This window comes from Triticum urartu, chromosome 4 (genome assembly GCF_003073215.2).
Source record: "Triticum urartu cultivar G1812 chromosome 4, Tu2.1, whole genome shotgun sequence".
NCBI classification, from domain to species: Eukaryota; Viridiplantae; Streptophyta; class Magnoliopsida; order Poales; family Poaceae; genus Triticum; species Triticum urartu.
The window spans coordinates 610,324,030-610,340,782 of record NC_053025.1 but is presented as its reverse complement, the minus strand read 5'-3'; the positions used below and the strand labels follow the sequence as shown (position 1 = coordinate 610,340,782).

At 40.5% G+C, this 16,753-nt stretch overlaps 1 protein-coding gene across 1 annotated transcript; it reads right to left on the bottom strand.

Moving 5' to 3' along the window:
- Window positions 1–292: 292 nt before the first annotated feature.
- Window positions 293–14,879, bottom strand: LOC125554991 (probable L-type lectin-domain containing receptor kinase V.3). Its single transcript, XM_048718324.1, has 9 exons — window positions 14,862–14,879; window positions 10,093–10,551; window positions 8,157–8,580; window positions 3,901–4,004; window positions 3,548–3,806; window positions 3,105–3,333; window positions 2,847–2,994; window positions 2,538–2,735; window positions 293–646 (listed from the first exon to the last, which is right to left on the bottom strand). The coding sequence occupies exons 1-9, from the start codon at window positions 14,877–14,879 to the stop codon at window positions 293–295; spliced, it is 2,193 nt and encodes a 730-aa protein (XP_048574281.1).
- Between the last annotated feature and the right edge of the window lie 1,874 nt (window positions 14,880–16,753).

Below are 16,753 nucleotides of genomic sequence, written 5' to 3'. Positions count from 1 at the left end.
AGTTTTCTTGGGCTCTTTGTTGAAGTAGACACGCGTGGTATTGCAGTGTGGATTGGCCCGTGAGAAATTTGTGTTGTCTAGCACCAGGGATTAGGAATACATTCGGTAGTCTGGCATGATCTGAATTTCCGAGGGTGATGATGAATTGATGATAGATTTGGCAAGTGGAAAAACGCACAGCCTGTTTCAGGCGTTACACTTGATCAGTTTGAAGTCGGGTATGGCAGTGTCATCATACTCAGAGCCAGGCACTCTGTCTATGCTAAATATTTGTCCACGAAAAGCATCTCTGTCATCTTCTGTTACAAAATGCATCATTCAGGTTCAGTCCAGCACATGCAATTTTTGAGGACTCGAGAGGAACAGGAGCACCGGAGCAGATTAGCAGGCGAGCAGCGAGCTCGACCCAGCGTCCCTCCGCGGCGCGGCGAGGCAGCTCAGGCAGAGGACGGAGGCCGGAGGGGGGAGGGCACTCGCCCCTGCTCGCACTGCCGAGGAGGGGAGAGGCGCCCTGGACGGCGCGGTCTCGAGGGGCCGAGCAGGCCAGCAGCAGACGTGGCGGGCAGGGAGGGAGGGGAGGGGGAGGGCGGCTTGGCGCCGGCGTCGGCGTCTGCGGGGGACGCACGCTCGCGGCTGCACAGGAAGCCTGTCAAGAACAAATCAGGGCGCATGAAAAATCCCAGGCACGTAGTTTTCTTTAAAGTTGTGGCACACTTTATTTATTTATTTTGAGAAATGTGGCACACTTTATTAAAATCAAACCATAGTTACATCCTCGATCAGTTTAGCTAGCTAGAAGAAAACCAAGGATCTCCCTCTCAGGAAATTACAATTTTAGAAGAAAACTCATAATAAAGTATTAAGGGAATAAAAGATTCATGAGTATTACACTTGGTCTCTGTATGGTTAGGATTCACGCACCCAACATTAATGCACAGACGCAAAAAATCACGCCGGCAAATAGCAAAGCCGTAAAAGACCAATGTTATGCCTAGGCGGACGAAAGAAACAAAGAGCAACATTGAACCTAGTCGAGCAGTTGCTTCCAGAACTATACAGCCCGATCTATTAACTGCGTTATGAAGCAACCTCTGTACTCCTCTGTGTAACTCTGGTGTGTGTGTTTGAACTAGTCCGTGTATGGGTGCTCTGGCGGTTTGCTTTATTTATAAAGCGGGGAAAAAGCCTTTTTCGATTAAAACTCAGATGCTTCATATCTTCCGCCCCGCCCATACAAACAGGACATTACGCTTTTGGGTAGTTATAACTATATAAGTGCGAATGTTTTCCCATGTTGCCAGAAAAAACAACTTGGCCCAGGCTTTGTTTCAATCCTGGCTCCGCCATTGAGTGGGAGGGCACTTGCGCCTGCTCGTGGTGACAGAGCAGGCCAGCGGCAGAGTTGTCGTGACGGGCAGGCGGTGCTGGGGGTGGGGGCAGGTGTCGCCTCGGTGGCTGGCTCTGCGCCTGCCTGGCTTCGGCCTTCGAACCTTGGTGGGCTACTGATGGGATGGACAACCTGACTGAACTGTGTCTCTCTGCCTAGCTTGGTTCTATTTCCTACAGTGCATTTTTGTTTCTGAAAGAAAGGCAAAAACTTTGCCCAGTTTTATTAAATGAGCAAGAACAACCAGGAAAACAGTTAATAGTCCATCACATTTCGCAATTTTCTGAACAAGTTTATGTGAAAAAACAACCAGATTTGCTGGGAATTGCAAGCATTGACCAGAATCTTCCAACAGTAGGGGAAGCAGGATATCTATCCATGTAGTAGTGTTGCAATTGCAACCAACAGTGCTAGTCTCAAGCCAAAGGATCAATATTTACACACAAGTCATATTATGTACGACACCAGCCATAGAGAATCGGCCAAACAAGAACATAGAGAACGACAGGTGTGTGTCATTCACTTGCTTGTTAAAGAGGGCGTTGATCCAAAGCCCTGTGTAACAACTGAATCCAGCTTAAATTAGATATGCATCCATAATTTTATAGAACCATTGTTACACATTCAAAGTGGCATACCAGAAATTAAGACGGAAGCAACGGATGTTGTGGCAGTCTCCTTCGCTAAATAACGGCAGATCCGCATGTATGTTGTGGCTGTATTGATAACTGGAATGGACAAGATAGTTGGTTAAATTTTGCTTGATCTGTACTCTTCCCTAACGTTACTGGTTTTGAGCGTCTACGTGTTCTCCAATTCTAGAACTTTGCCTAAAGTCCAAGTTTGGTCCAAAAACTTTCAAACCCACAAAAAACGAACATTGCACGTACCAAAACATTCACCTGATCATCGACTGTTTTGATAGTGCATACAAGGTATGCATTAAGCACATAGCTTAGTCCTAGAACCTAGGTTACTACTTCCAATGTCAATCCATATGTAGAATAAGTTATAGCATTTTCAGTGTTATAGTAGTTACAAATATATAAATGCAATGTTTTGTATTCTCTAGGTTAGGAAAAGGAGACTAATACACTATATGCTACACAATACCCTGGCACTTTAATACACCGTATGCTAGTGATGTTACCTCGTTGCTAATATACCAATCCATACTTTCCAAACCTTGAAGCAGATCAATAATTTTCTTCATTGTAGGTCTTTTCGTCCGTTCAGGATTCACACATATTAGACCTACTTGGATGCATCTTGTTATTTGTTGGCAATTTATTTCGAGCGATGTATACCCTGATTCTTTTTGCATCACATTTCTCCATTTTTGAAGTTCCTGTGAAATCACAAGTTCAGAACACAAATATGTAATGTTACTATAAGATAGTAAAATGTCACATGGTCTTTATGAAAGGGGGACTCAAAAGTTTATAAGAAATTTCCTTACAAGTTCGATGAATTCGCTGGAAGATGTTTTGATATCATATGGGTAGTCCCTATGCCCCGTTATCACCTCCATGATAATCACACCCAAACCAAATATGTCTGACATAGGTGTGATTGTACCTCGTAGGTATTCTGGTGGCATATAACCTCTGCATTAATTAACATGAGTGGGTGAATATAAAGTTTCAAGAGAATGTTAACGAAAATGCATTTCGTTGCTTATTAAAAGCAAGGGATTATCAAGAGGAGGCTAACTTACAGTGTTCCACTAATAAGGACAGTGTGAAAAGTTTGTTTTTGATCAAACAGTCTTGACAGACCAAAGTCTGTGATTTTTGGTATCATATTTTCATCAAGCAATATGTTCCCGGGTTTTAGGTCCAAGTGAATAATGGGACCATCGGATTGCTCGTGGAGGTACTGTAGACCATAGGAAATTCCCTCGATTATTTTGAGGCGTGTGGGCCAGTCAAGTCCAGTGGATGCATCTGCGTTGTAAGTAAAAGAAGATAATTCTATAGATAATGTCTTTAAACCTATTATTATTGGCATGCTCTACATAGAAAGACTTTGAAAATTGTGTTGTATATATTCTTTTTTTTCACTCATAAGAATGTGGTATTCAGGACGTATAATCAAACCACAAAAAATGTAATCTTAAATAGAGATCAAAAGTAGAGAAACAAAATCAAAATTTCATACCTGAAATGTACTTATCAAGACTTCCCTTTGGTAAAAACTCCAAGGAAAGCAAACATTCAGTGCTCCCGGCAAAAATGAATTTTCCTTCGTGATGGTTGCGTAAATGTTGTGTTTCATAACAGTAGCCTACTAGTTGAACTATATTTGGGTGTTTTACTTTCATCAGAAGATTAACCTCATTCTCAAATTGCTCCTGCGAGCTTGACATGGACTGCACAAGCTTCTTCACCGCGACCATTTTCCCATTTCCTAGCACTCCCTGTTTGAAGTCTCTTATTAATATGAGTATGTATTTTTCAGTCAATTAAGGTTTACATTTTGAGAAAACAAAAACATATATGCTTTAACCTTACCTTATATACCACACCAAAACCACCTCTACCAATTATTCTCTCAGTGCAGAAGTTGTTTGTGATGTGTTTAAAATATTGTAACGCCATATGGTCATCTGTGGATCCTGCCTGCATAAAGAAGTCCCTGGTTTAGCAAAGAATTTCACTTATATTGGTTCAATAGAACTTTTGGGTTAACTTGGAGATTTCTATCAAACAAAAATATCAAAGTTATTTTGGAGCTATTGACAAAAAATTAATTATTATGTAGACCTTTTATTACAACAACAAAGTCAGATCCCAGTGAATTGCCATCTTTTTTTTAATGATGTGCTACAATGCCATTATTTTATACCGCCATATTACTGTCATTGATGTGGATTTCAAGAGAAGGGGGGAGTTTCAGTGTCTGGGGGAGAGGGCACCTCCATGGCAAATCAAGCTAGAGGACTCAGCGGTGCGGGTGAGCTGTAGGAAAGGTATGTTTTCAAATTCTGCTTCACATCTTGTTTGTTGAATCTGTAGCTGGATTGTTTTCCCAAAATAATGTACCTACTGCATGAAAATCCTTTTTAGCAACCAAATTTTTCTGTTGCATATAAAGTTATGAAAGATTCCCTTTCAGATCTACATGCTTATATACTGAAAAGGTGATGCAATATTCTTTTTGTCATGTTAGGGTATGCGGGACCATCTGTCAACCCGACCTTCAGCAAGTTTGCAAAAAACAATATGGCAGCATATGGCATATGTATTTCTCATCCAGACAAGCTTAGTCTGGGATGATACATGTCCCACTCCCATGTGGGGATATCTAGGTGTTATCTCAAGTTGCAACATGTTTTTGATGTGTAGTGGGGCAGTTCAATAGGGCATGGGAGTCGATATCATCATCTAATATGGTAAAATAAGAAAGCATATGTGCAAAATCATGTAAGTAGTGTTATGGAATTAAAGATTTGATGGAACCCGTCACTTTTATACGATTTCCTTACTATAGAGAAATTTTCTGTTATGGCTTTTAAATGTCATAGTTATTTCAAAAACTCTGACATTTTCCGCGAAGAATAAAAACAGTTATTTACTACCTATACGCAGATGCGCGGCACACCCCAACTATCACCGGAGCACAATGAATTTCCAGTGAAGACAATCTGTCGTGAGGGCGGGAGGCATGAGGTTGCCTGGCATGCGAAGCTCGACGGACAAGTCGCATGCACCACCACCGAGCAGTCACCGCCACCGGATCATCCAACCGAGATGAGACACGGTGCGGATCACCGCCCGAACACATCAGAGCATGGTTAATAGTATAGCCAACTGCTGGCTATATGAACATGCCATGTCACCAAGAGTTAGCATTATTAATTGGTCATACTATAGAGTGGGCTATAAGGTTGGCTATAAGCTCATATATTTTTCACTTTCTCTCATTAAATGTTTTTGCCTAGGAGCACGCATAGAGCCTTTCTCTTGCATTAGAGCCCACTCCTTTATTTTTTTTCTTGTCTCTCTCCTTCACATAGACAAAAATGTCATATAAGCGGGCTTATAGACCACTATTGTACTTGCTCTCAATGGTGGCACGCACCCCCAAAGTTGCCGAGTGGATCAGAGTTGCATTCAACCTTCTACCGTATCAAGCACCTTGGGAGCACACTGCCAGCCGCTTGCAAGAAACCATATGCCAGATCCCGTCGGATCCAGCCTGCCGCGACACACCCAGCCAGATCTGGGCCAAGCCCGTGCCAACCACCACGCCACAGCACCACCCATGTCACACAGCATAGAGGACACAAACGGAGGTGCTTAGATGGGATAAACTGTTTGGAAGAATAGGGACTGGAGGGCCCACGCCCCCTGAAAATCAGGGGGGTGAAGTTTAGTTAGTTAAGGAATCTCGTAAAGCCCCCGTATTACCCCGTTGATCTAGAATTTTCGCTTCAGTAGCGTAGAGCACTTGCTCCAGGCACGCACGTCGCCGATCGGTGACAGGAGACCGGTCAACCCGGGTGAGGAGAGAAGGAGAGAGCTGGACGAGTGCACCCGCCGCCGCTATCAGCAACGATGGCCTCCTCCTATGGCGATGGCGGGGGCAAGATGGCGATGGAGTTAGGGCCGACGGCGGGGTGTCTTCCGGTCCGGAGTCGATAGGTGTTTTCTCCATGAACGTCTATCTCTAGCTAGCTTCTTTATCTCGTACCAATGTAATACAAAATAATAAAGGATGTAGCTAGATCTTAGTCAACTAAGATTTAACCAAGTCTCGCTTCAGTGATAGAACATATAAAAGAGAATGGAGCGTAGCTCAGTTGGCAAGGCAGGGGTACACAGCCAGCCCACCAGTGTTTAAGTCTTGACTCGAGCACTTGGTGCTCATGGAGTTTCCTTCTATAAAAAATGCCAACAGGCTAGTCTAGCCCCGGTTGGTCTTTTTTATATAGAACATATAGAAAAAAGAAATAAAAAATTAAAATAAATTTTTGCATGGATCGTCACATAATATCCCACAAATATAGCATTGACCGAGACTTGGTTAAGTCTCAGTTGACTGAAATTTGGTAATCCCGTATAATAAAAGCTCGCTGGAGTACATCAGCTCGTACTCTTGTTTTCTCACGGAAGAACGTGGTACCACAAACAGACTCACTATCTGTCCGTGGACGAGTCCATGTACGTGTCCACGGACACAGTTACAGGAGCCAGCCATCCAACCCTATTCATCAAACATCCACTCCTATTTTCATTTTTCAATGCCCGCAACACTTCAAAATAACTATAGATGAGCATGATTCTTTGAGTAGTGAAAATATTCAAATTCAACACTAGTTTAAATTAAAAATTAAATATTCAAACATTAAGTTTCCAAATAAATAGTCAAACTTGAATTCAACTTATGTTCTAGTTGTCCCCTTTAAGCTCCCATAGATGCTCAATTAAATCATTCTTTAGCTGATCCTGAGTTGTTCGATTCTGAATCTCTTGCATTTGGACAAACCCCTCAAACATCAACAATTTGGCGATGGCTTTTCGACAAACACTTGTTAGGCGTGGTGTCCGCTGTGGACGGCAACCGCAAGGGCTGGGGGTACCTCAGCCGTGGCTAGACGAGGGGTAACAACGACATAGGCAAAGCGGAGTTGGTGCCTGGATGAAGTGGTGGAGGTCCGGCAAGGCCTGGACCGGGCTGCTGGGGTGGTACATCAGTGACGTCGGCCTGGGATAGAGATGATACAAAGAAGAGGGGACAAAGTGAGAAAGACTCGGGAATCAAATGGGGTTTCAGGTGGGCCGGGGGTGTCGGAGTCCAACATGGAGGAGGTCCGGACTCCCGCAAACCTCCCTCGGATTTGCATCCAGTTTGTTGGGAATATTCATATTTATGTTTAGTTTGTAAACTTTGAATTTGATTTGTCAACTATATTCGTGATTTGGTTGAATATTCATATTTATGTTTAGTTTCTATATGTGTGCTAATATGTAGTTGCAGTGTATACTAGAATTGCATAAGTTTAGAAAAAAAAATTACTCCGTTATATATAGGGGATCGGCTAGGTCCGACCAAAATTTAGTGGAGTAAAAATACTTCACTAATTGTTTACTCCACCTGATCCTCTTTTATTTTTAAGGGATCGATTAGAAATGGCATAAGAAAGCCGCTTTTCCCAAACATGGAGGCTTTTGGCACACGTCAGCTATGTTTTCAAATTCTGCTTCCCATCTTGTTAGTTGAATCTGTAGCTCGATATATTGTTTCTAGCAAAATTACATACCTACTCCATGGAAATCCTTTTCGGTATGCATTTTGTCCTTCTGTCATATAAATTTATGCAAGATTCCTTTTGAGCTCTACATGCTTATATATTGTGAAAAAGCTATATATACTTTTAGTCATGTTAAGTGTGTGCCTTTTGTGCACTGGACAAAACAATAAGTTTGGCGAAAGAAGATAAAATTGTATGGCAACATATATGGCATATGTATTTCTCATCCAAACAAGCTTTAGTCTGGGGTAATACATGTCCCTAGTGCGCTTAATAGTTTGTATCCCAAGTCGTGACATGGTTTTGACGTGTAGTGGGGCAATTGCATGGGTCATCGAAGTCGACGTCATCATCTAATATATGGTAAGATAGGAAACTGTATGTGCAAAGTCATGTATATAGTGTCATGGAATTTAAGATTCAGTGGAACCCGTCACTTTGATAATTCCTTACACAGAGAAATTTTCTATAATGGCTTTTAAATGACATTCTGTAGATTGAGTGTCAAGGAACTCACCTCAGTATCTGGCATAAAATCTGTAGGCTGCAACTGGGCGCCGACTTCAAGATGAACGCGCAACTCCACCTTATGCCATATAACTCCGGCCTTTGTTTCATAGAATTCTGGAAGATCGTTGGTTTGGAAATCCTCGCTCACAATGGTGCTGAACAGAAAGACCATATCATTGCATTCAGTGCTCCGTAGAAGCCCCTCCTTTGTTGTCCTCATTACCACGAGATTTTGTGTGCACCTTGGTGGCAGGATTCCGTTGCTGGGTCTCATGGTGTATTCTGCCACATTGGTCGAAGTGTACCTTCCAAGGAAAGCGATGTAGTCGTCTGTATTGTTAACTACCTTAATTAAAGATTTAACTGAATTACTCGCGTCTGGAACAAATGGAAAGCGGAGCCAATGGGGGTTGACTTGGATCAGCTCCTACAGGAAAGCAGAAAGTAATGGATTGATTGACCCCGTCAGTTGACAACGTAATATTATTCTTCGGTTCAGCAAAGTACAATACTACAATAAAAGCTCGCCGGAGTACATGAGGGCATACTCTTGTTTTTCTCATTGAAGGATTGCAAATATGTACGACTTTTTCTAATACTCAGTTTTGCAAAACGTGCATGTAATGTACCATGGTCATCTCTTTTAACTCTTACTTATTAAATAGATAGGCATTTCTCACATCAAGCAAACTCAATTATTAATTAGTTGGAGTATACATTGTACTTTGCATCTTGTATTTGTGCACTTATATCTGGGGGACACCAGCTTTGAAAGATATTGTCAATTAGGATGACAAGTCATGTTCAGGCGACAAGCGTGTGTGTATGCCTATGGGTATAGTTTTAACAAAAAGAAAGTTAATCCAAAAAAAGTAGTCAGTTGCCAGAATTGAAAAATCCGTGAACCCTGCCTCATGCAGACGAGCCGTGCCCCCCCCCCCCCCCCCCCCCCCCCCCCCCCCCCCCCCCCCCCCCCCAGTCCTCATGTGCAAACCAAACCAATGCCCATAAGCTTTTACTGGGTTAAGACCAATGGTGGAATGTTGCGGCTGCAATCTACTGGGATTGCTCAGTGAGTTAGCGACGTCAATTGGGATGGTTGAGTGTGCTCATTTTTCTAGAGACGTCAATAGCGTGGTCTTGACCTACCTAGATTTGTAATTGGGTGGAAAGAACCCGTAAGTTTTCTTTTGAGAGCTATTGGGCGAATATATTTTATCTTGGTGTGCTGCAGCGAACAGAGGTTCGGAAAAATATCACCTTGGCACGTACTTCGTTGGAGGTTTTTACCAGGGTTGTCTATTTCAAGAACTGGTGGTAGCTCAGTAATAGGATCGGTGATGCTTGATTAGTAACTCCTTACCCAATCACTAGCTACACTCTTACTCCCTTCGTCCCAAAATAAGTGTCTCGAGCTTAATACAAATTTGTACTAGAGCTAGTACAAAGTTGAGATACTTATTTTTGGGACGGAGGGAGTATTTTCTTTCATTACAAGAAGATTTTCATTTTTCCCTTTTTTTCCTTTTAGTATCGTGTGTGCCTTTTTTTAATAAAGGACATTTAATTGAATTGATACATCAAGGTGATACCACCGCATCGAAAGAATGCCCGGTCTCTACATAGCGACATGCACACAGCCAACATGTCCTACAGACCCAAAAATAAGCATTCATTTTAACGTACAAATAAATCAATTCAGCCTAGTGTGCGGCAGTTCCTATCCGGTGTGCATTGATGTAAAAAAAAAGGCGTGTATGCATCTGTTGATCTAGATGCCGGGAGAAATATACCCTTTTTCCAAAATATTTTATCAATAAACATCGATTGCCATGATTGCTTTCTCTAAAAATAAGAGGGCAGGACATGCTATAAATTCAATTGAGCCGCTAATATAATACGAACACATGTAAAATAAAATGTACTATGGGGAACTCACCTTAGTATGTGGCATACCGTCAGGGGACTCTTGTTGATCTACTGGGTAAAGAACGACGCTCAACTCTTTCCTATGCCATATTTGACCACCCTGTTTTTCGTTGTAAAATTTGAGTAAATCACTGCCATATTCGGAGTTACTGAAGCTCTCGTTCACAGTGGTGATGAACAGAAGGTACTTGTCATCACACTCGATGCTCTGTGCAACGGACTTCTTCGCCACCCTTGTTACAAAAAATTCCTGTGTGGACCTTGGTGGCAGGATTACTCCACCGTCCGGACGGGATGTGTACAATGCCTCATTGTTCCTCATACACATAGGAAGAAAAACGACATAGTTATCCGTGGGGTTGATTAGCTTGATTGAGGACGAAGCTGACAACATCGTGTTTGGCAGAAAGGGGAAGCGGAGCTCACTGGGGTAAACCTGGATCACCCTCTTTGGGTCAGACAGGCTTATCTACAGAAGAACAGAGGAATCATGCAATTAATCGAGTACATTAGCTTATGGCAAAAACTGCATCATCCTTTATTTGGACAAGATAAATAACAAGGAGGAACAGTGGGCAAGTGGTGTTAGGATATCCAATTTTTATTTTTATTTTATTTTTTTGTGAATAGATGATATCCAGTTAACAATACAACTAGATGATTTTTCATGGAACTGCGGAGAGGTAGGACGGAAAAATATTGAGCGAGAGCGAACTATAAAGCAGTCTACAATACAAATTCACAATATACAATTGTACTACACAAATGCTCCTTCCTATCAATCTTCTACCGTTCTATCTTGAGTGAAATGCGTCATTAGTTCATCAACTCAAATTGAATGCGTGATTGAGGCCAACAACTTAAAGAAGTGATTAGATCTGATCCATAAACTCGTTTGTTTGATTAAATAAGGCCAAAATTGTTCGGGGAAAAACTGGCCATGTAGCTACCATGTCAGCCTATCTTTGACCGCTCGCAAAGTGACGAATTTTTACAAGGGCCTTTCAGCGACAATGCTGACCTAATCAGATGTAGGAAAAAAAATTGAAATGCCTCATCCTGTGTGGGACTCCCTGTTCAAGAATTCGGCCGATTAATGTGTTAACTTGTCGATTGAACGAGTAGCCAATGAACTAATAAATCGTCCGATTAATTAATTAGCTGGCCGATTAACTTGTCGTTAGCCTATTAGTCCCCTACCCACTAGCCAACCACGATATCCTCAACAGTGGTGGGACTTGAACCCATGATCCAAGGGCAAAAACAAAACATCAATGACTACTACACCGCTAAGTGATTAATGATTAACTTATCGTTAGCCTACTAATCACTTTTTCTGCCCAAGTCTTTGTCGATTCTGATAGTATGCCGAGTACAAAATAATAGGTTGGTCATAGAAAAATGAAATGGAAAAAGGAAACAAAAAAACACTGGAAAAATAAAAGCGCTTGCACGCGTCGAGTGGGTCAGCCAACTTTGATTATAGTTGATGTTTTGGTAAGCTCTGATTTGATTTGATTTGGGTATGAGTAGTGGAAGGAACAAATGCTTGGATTTACTTGAGATTTTTTTAATGATTTGATTTGAATGAGTTAATGCATGACGTTATTTTGGAGAAGCGTTGATCGGATTGAGTTAATGTGTGCGTCAAATGGGCTGGCCCAAATTAGGTGCGCTTGAATGAAAGGTCGCCTATGAGACGTTGTGCGCATAATATCGGGTTGGTGGGAGGTGAGGTGACGCTACCAACTCCCCCTAGTAGTAGAGACTAAGTGACTCGTTCATTGATTAGATTACATAGTGTATGTTTTAATCTGGTACACAACCTTTTGGAGTTTTTTTGGCAAGGGTGCCAAATTGATCCGGTCGAGCAATCATTTTGCTTACGTTGCAGTTGGTCCCTTACTTTGTAAAGAACATAAGCAAAATAGTCTCTAGCAAAATATATATTGACTAAGATCACATTGCTTGCATTGTGTTTTGTCCCTTATATTGATTAGGATCACTTTCCTTGTCTTGTGATTTGGCCCTTACTGTGTAAGAAACGAAAAAAAAGGAACAAATCACTTTCATTACACAGTATATATTGATTCGACCCGGGTTTTAATTTTTCCATAGATCAGATCAGGTCGCCATGCTATATTAAAACAACATGTGGCAAAGGAATAAAATGTGGACCCCAATATGGAAGCCAACCCGAACGAAAATCCAAGAAGATATTAAAACAACATGTGGCAAAGGAATAAAAAACCAAAAATATGTCCCGGCTTTATCACTAGAACACACAAACCCTTACAAAAAACCTAAAAAGTAACTTGCCCATGTGTGTACAGATGAAAACTTGCCAATGTCCAGCAAAATAGTTTGCCATAACTCTGTAAGTAAATTTGCCAAGACACCTAAATTTCAGTGTACATCGCACAGTTGCTCTAAATTTTCTTTAAGATAACATATATGTCATGCATGTGGTAAAAAATAAATTAGCCATCGTAGAGATAATAAAAATGCCATGTAATGTATGAGAAAATTGTGTGGTTAAGATAACACATTTGAAACAAAATTTCCATGACTTACTAGGGAAAATTTGGCATGTCGTGAGCCATAAAAATGCCAAGGCATGTATAGAAATAATGAGAATTTTTGGCCACGTGACTATATTACACCCATTTAGTAAATAAAATTGCCATGATTTTTCATAATAAGTAATTTGAGTAGAATAAACTTGTTTAAAATTTACCATGATGTTATTTTTTACAAATTGAAAAGTTTACAAACAATTTGATTCCTATAAAAAGCATGGCAAAATGATCTAACAAAAAACTCTGATAATGCTTACATGGAAATTTTATAGAATTGCCATGGTAAAAATCTACCCAAAATTTATGTTCGGAAATTACCATGGAAAAAATTAACAGTGGAAAAACAAACTATGACTAAATTTGCCACGACAAGTATATGTTCAAAATTTGTCATGGTATTTTAATTAAAACTGCCATGATTTGTATATGAAATTTGGTATATATGTAAAAATAACACTAATTATGACCACATTTACCATGGCAGATGTATGTCAAATTTTGCCATGATTTTTAGTTAAAACTCACATGCTTTGCATAATAAATTTGTCATTTATGTAAAATAGCAGTACTTGAGACGAAAATTGCCATGGCAGAAGTATATTAGAATTTTCCATAGTACGTTAATGAAAATTGCCATGCTTTTGTATACGAAATTTGCCATATATGTCAACTAACACAAAAATTGATCAAATATTACATGGCAAATGCATATTCAAATTTGCCATAGTATATTATATCAAAATTGCCATCTTTGTGTAATAAAATTGCAGTGTATATGAAATAACACAAGAAATTGATCAAAATTGCCATGGCAAATGCATATTCAAATTTGCCATGGTATTTTTATCAAAACTGGCATGATCAAAGAAATCTGCCATGTATGTGAAATAACACAAAAAATTGATCAAAACTTGTGACGGCAAATGCATGTTCAAACTTGACATGGTATTTTTACCAAATTTGCCATCTTTTGTGTGATCAAATTGTCGTGTATGTGAAATAACACAAAAAATTGATCAAAATTGTCAAGGAAAATGATATTCAAATTTGTCGTGGTATTTTTATCAAAATTTTAATGATTCCCCGCTCTAATTAGACGTTAAAAATAGATTAGTGTCGGATGCGGGGAAAGGTTGGGTTTTCCTATGAATGGACCCTTTATTTTTTCCTTTTTTAGAAATCCTAATTATTCTTGATTAGATATTGAATAAGGGATGTTATGGATTGAATGTGTAAAAGAAGCAGTATATTGATGCTTTATAATAGAAAATTTCCATGTATGTGAAATAGTTTGGTAATGGATTTCCCATGTGACCATTAATGAATTAATTTGTCAAGTTATGACCAAAAAACCTATAAAATGAAAAGTTTTTAAGAATATGCCATGTGACAATAATGGAATTTTTGTATGAACAAAAATGAATTGCCATGATACCAAGACACTGGAAGAATAATTTACCATTATACATGGCAAACTTGTATGAAAGCCTAAGAAAATCATAGCAATAATGCCATGGGTGAAAGAAACTAAAGTAGAGCACAAATTTTCCATGGCAAAAATCATCATTAGGTTTTGTCGTGTCGTTACAAAAATATTGCTTATTAACTTTGTGGTGGCACGGATTGACAAATGTTCTGTTCGGTATTTGTTCATATGGAAAATTCCATACAGCATCACATTACTCATCTAGATACTTAAAAAAGAAAAAGAAAATGCAGACACACTCATTGAATACTAACTTGCGACTGGTCAAAGAAATGGCGCGATTGACATGGCAAAACTATTACAAAAAAATCTATAAAACATGCCTGAGCTTATCAAAATTTTGCCATGGTTTGAGGAAACCATAGCTTTCTGAATGTTGCCATATCGGTTTGATGAAAATTGTCATGTTAATGTTAAAAAATGCCTATGTCTATGATAAAGATCTTATCTTAAATTTGCTTATTAAACCATTGTCAGAAAATTGCCATGTTCTTTTCTAGCTGCACATGGCAAATTGGATGGGGATTGAGGGGGAAAACACATGGCAAAAACTTGTTGGAACAAACCATGTGAACAAAAAATTGCCATGTTTGTGGATTGGTGATACTAGAGTCTAGGTACATAAGGTTCATGTTTGTCATTGTGCTTTACAAGAAAATTTTAGCATTAGCCTACTCACGCAAATTGCTAGAAATTGGGATCCAAAATTCTTACCTCCAAATTGGGCGCCATTTGCGACATACTACATGAGGCAGGGAGGGGAGTCAACGTTGAGCAGTCGACGGCAGCATAAGCGACTGGAGAGAGGCGAGGTTGAACACCCAGCATCAGAGGAGACAAGGATGACCAGCCCCTAGCTCATGCAACGGATGGCAGGGATGATAAGAAGCCACATCGAGAGGAAACAAAACAGCCTGCAACAGCGTCCATGGATGATGGCGAGGACGAGAGCCCACATCCAAGGGGAGGGAAGGTGCATCGACGGGAGTTTATCAGCCTACGACGGCGGCCACAGAACATTACGGGGGATTTGGATCATTTGCCCCACTTCACATGGGGTTTGATGATTTGCCCTAGGGTTGTGTCAATGGCTAGTGGCCCCGGCCGCACCCGTCAATCTCGAGGAGGGGGATCCAATTTCTCGAATGAGGACGAGCATACGCATCGGGCATGAGGTAGCCGAATCGAGGGGATTTGAGCAGCCCGCGATGACGGGCTCGGATGGCGGCGAGGATGGTCTACTCGGTGACACGGCCTCGGATGGCGGCGAGAATGGTCAGCTTGGTGACGGCGGCAAGGAGCGCACAGATGGAGGTGGCCTCAAGGGCCGATGCGGCCTTCGACCTCCGCCCACGACGGCAGTTCGAGCCGGTTGGCACAGACCCGGAGCATGCCGGCCAGGTGCGTCGCGGCGAGCGTGCGGTGTTCAGCCTCCTCTTCCCTCTCTGGATTGAGCAAATAGAGTGGTCGCGATGTGGTGGGAGGAATGGATATGCAAAGCGGAGAGAGGTGTGGAGGGGGAGGAAAGATGTGTTCGCGTTGGGGATCATTTTTACCGAACAATCTCATTTGCTGACGTGGTTGTGATCCTCTGTTTTAAGATGCATGCTCAAATCCAGCGGTGAAAATGACGTTTGGCCCCAAATCTTGAAAGGCCGACGTCAGTTTTTATCATTATATATATAGCTTACCACAGAACTAGTTAATGGTACGTGCCATGCACGTGTAGAGGTAGTTATAAACACACATACTTTTTTTACGGGACATAAACACACATACTTGTGGGTAATTTTAAGTATCATGGTTTGAAGTACCATAGGAGGACTCGCATTGTTAACTAATTAATCATTAATTATATATATATAATTTAATATTGTATTTGTGTAATATCGAATTCACACAATTTATACCAAGAGAAAAAGATACCCACTTCATCCTCAAAGGTTTGGCTTAATAAAATTTAAGTCATCCTAGATTGAGCGATGGAAAAAAGTACTATTTGCAAGTTAATTATCATTACAATAAAATAATAATTAATATTGATTACGTCTTTTTGTTGATCATATTTTTTCACAGAGTTTATTAGTAAAAATAAAGAAAACAAGGATAATAATACATGTAAAAAATTGTAAGAGAAAATAAAAGCTATCTAGTTGTAACACATATAGTAACATTTTTATTTTGTTTTTCATTCTATAATCAGTTCAGGCTTGTGCATCTATACCCAGGCTGCACCGTCACATGTTTTTTCTCTCTCTCTCGTCCTGATGCATACTTGGTTGCTTGCTACTGTGGTTGCTTGTACTACAATTCTGCTCTACTATTGCATGCATCACGGGAGTGGCTAGATATTTCTCGAGAGTGACGGGGGGTTCACATGGGAGAATATCATGTACTCCCAACCCTAGGGTGCTCCCGGTGCTCCGAACTCAGTAGCACATTTTAAAATGTTTGAAAAGTTTTGAAAAAAATCCAGCACATCGACACAACATCACTGTATGTTGTCATAAAATTTGAAATCTAAATTCGAATCATAGCTTGAGAAACATAAATGATAAATTCGACAACAAATAGTACACAACATAAGTTGGGCTTTAGATTTGGCC

What these genes read in the sequence shown, in the direction of transcription:
- LOC125554991 (XM_048718324.1), bottom strand. An exon ending in TATGCCAGATACTGAGGTGA is followed by an intron (nt 4,005 to 8,156) that starts GTTCCTTGACAC and finishes TTATGCAGGCAG; the next exon opens with GATCCACAGATGACCATATG. An exon ending in TCTTGATAAGTACATTTCAG is followed by an intron (nt 3,334 to 3,547) that starts GTATGAAATTTT and finishes CTTACAACGCAG; the next exon opens with ATGCATCCACTGGACTTGAC.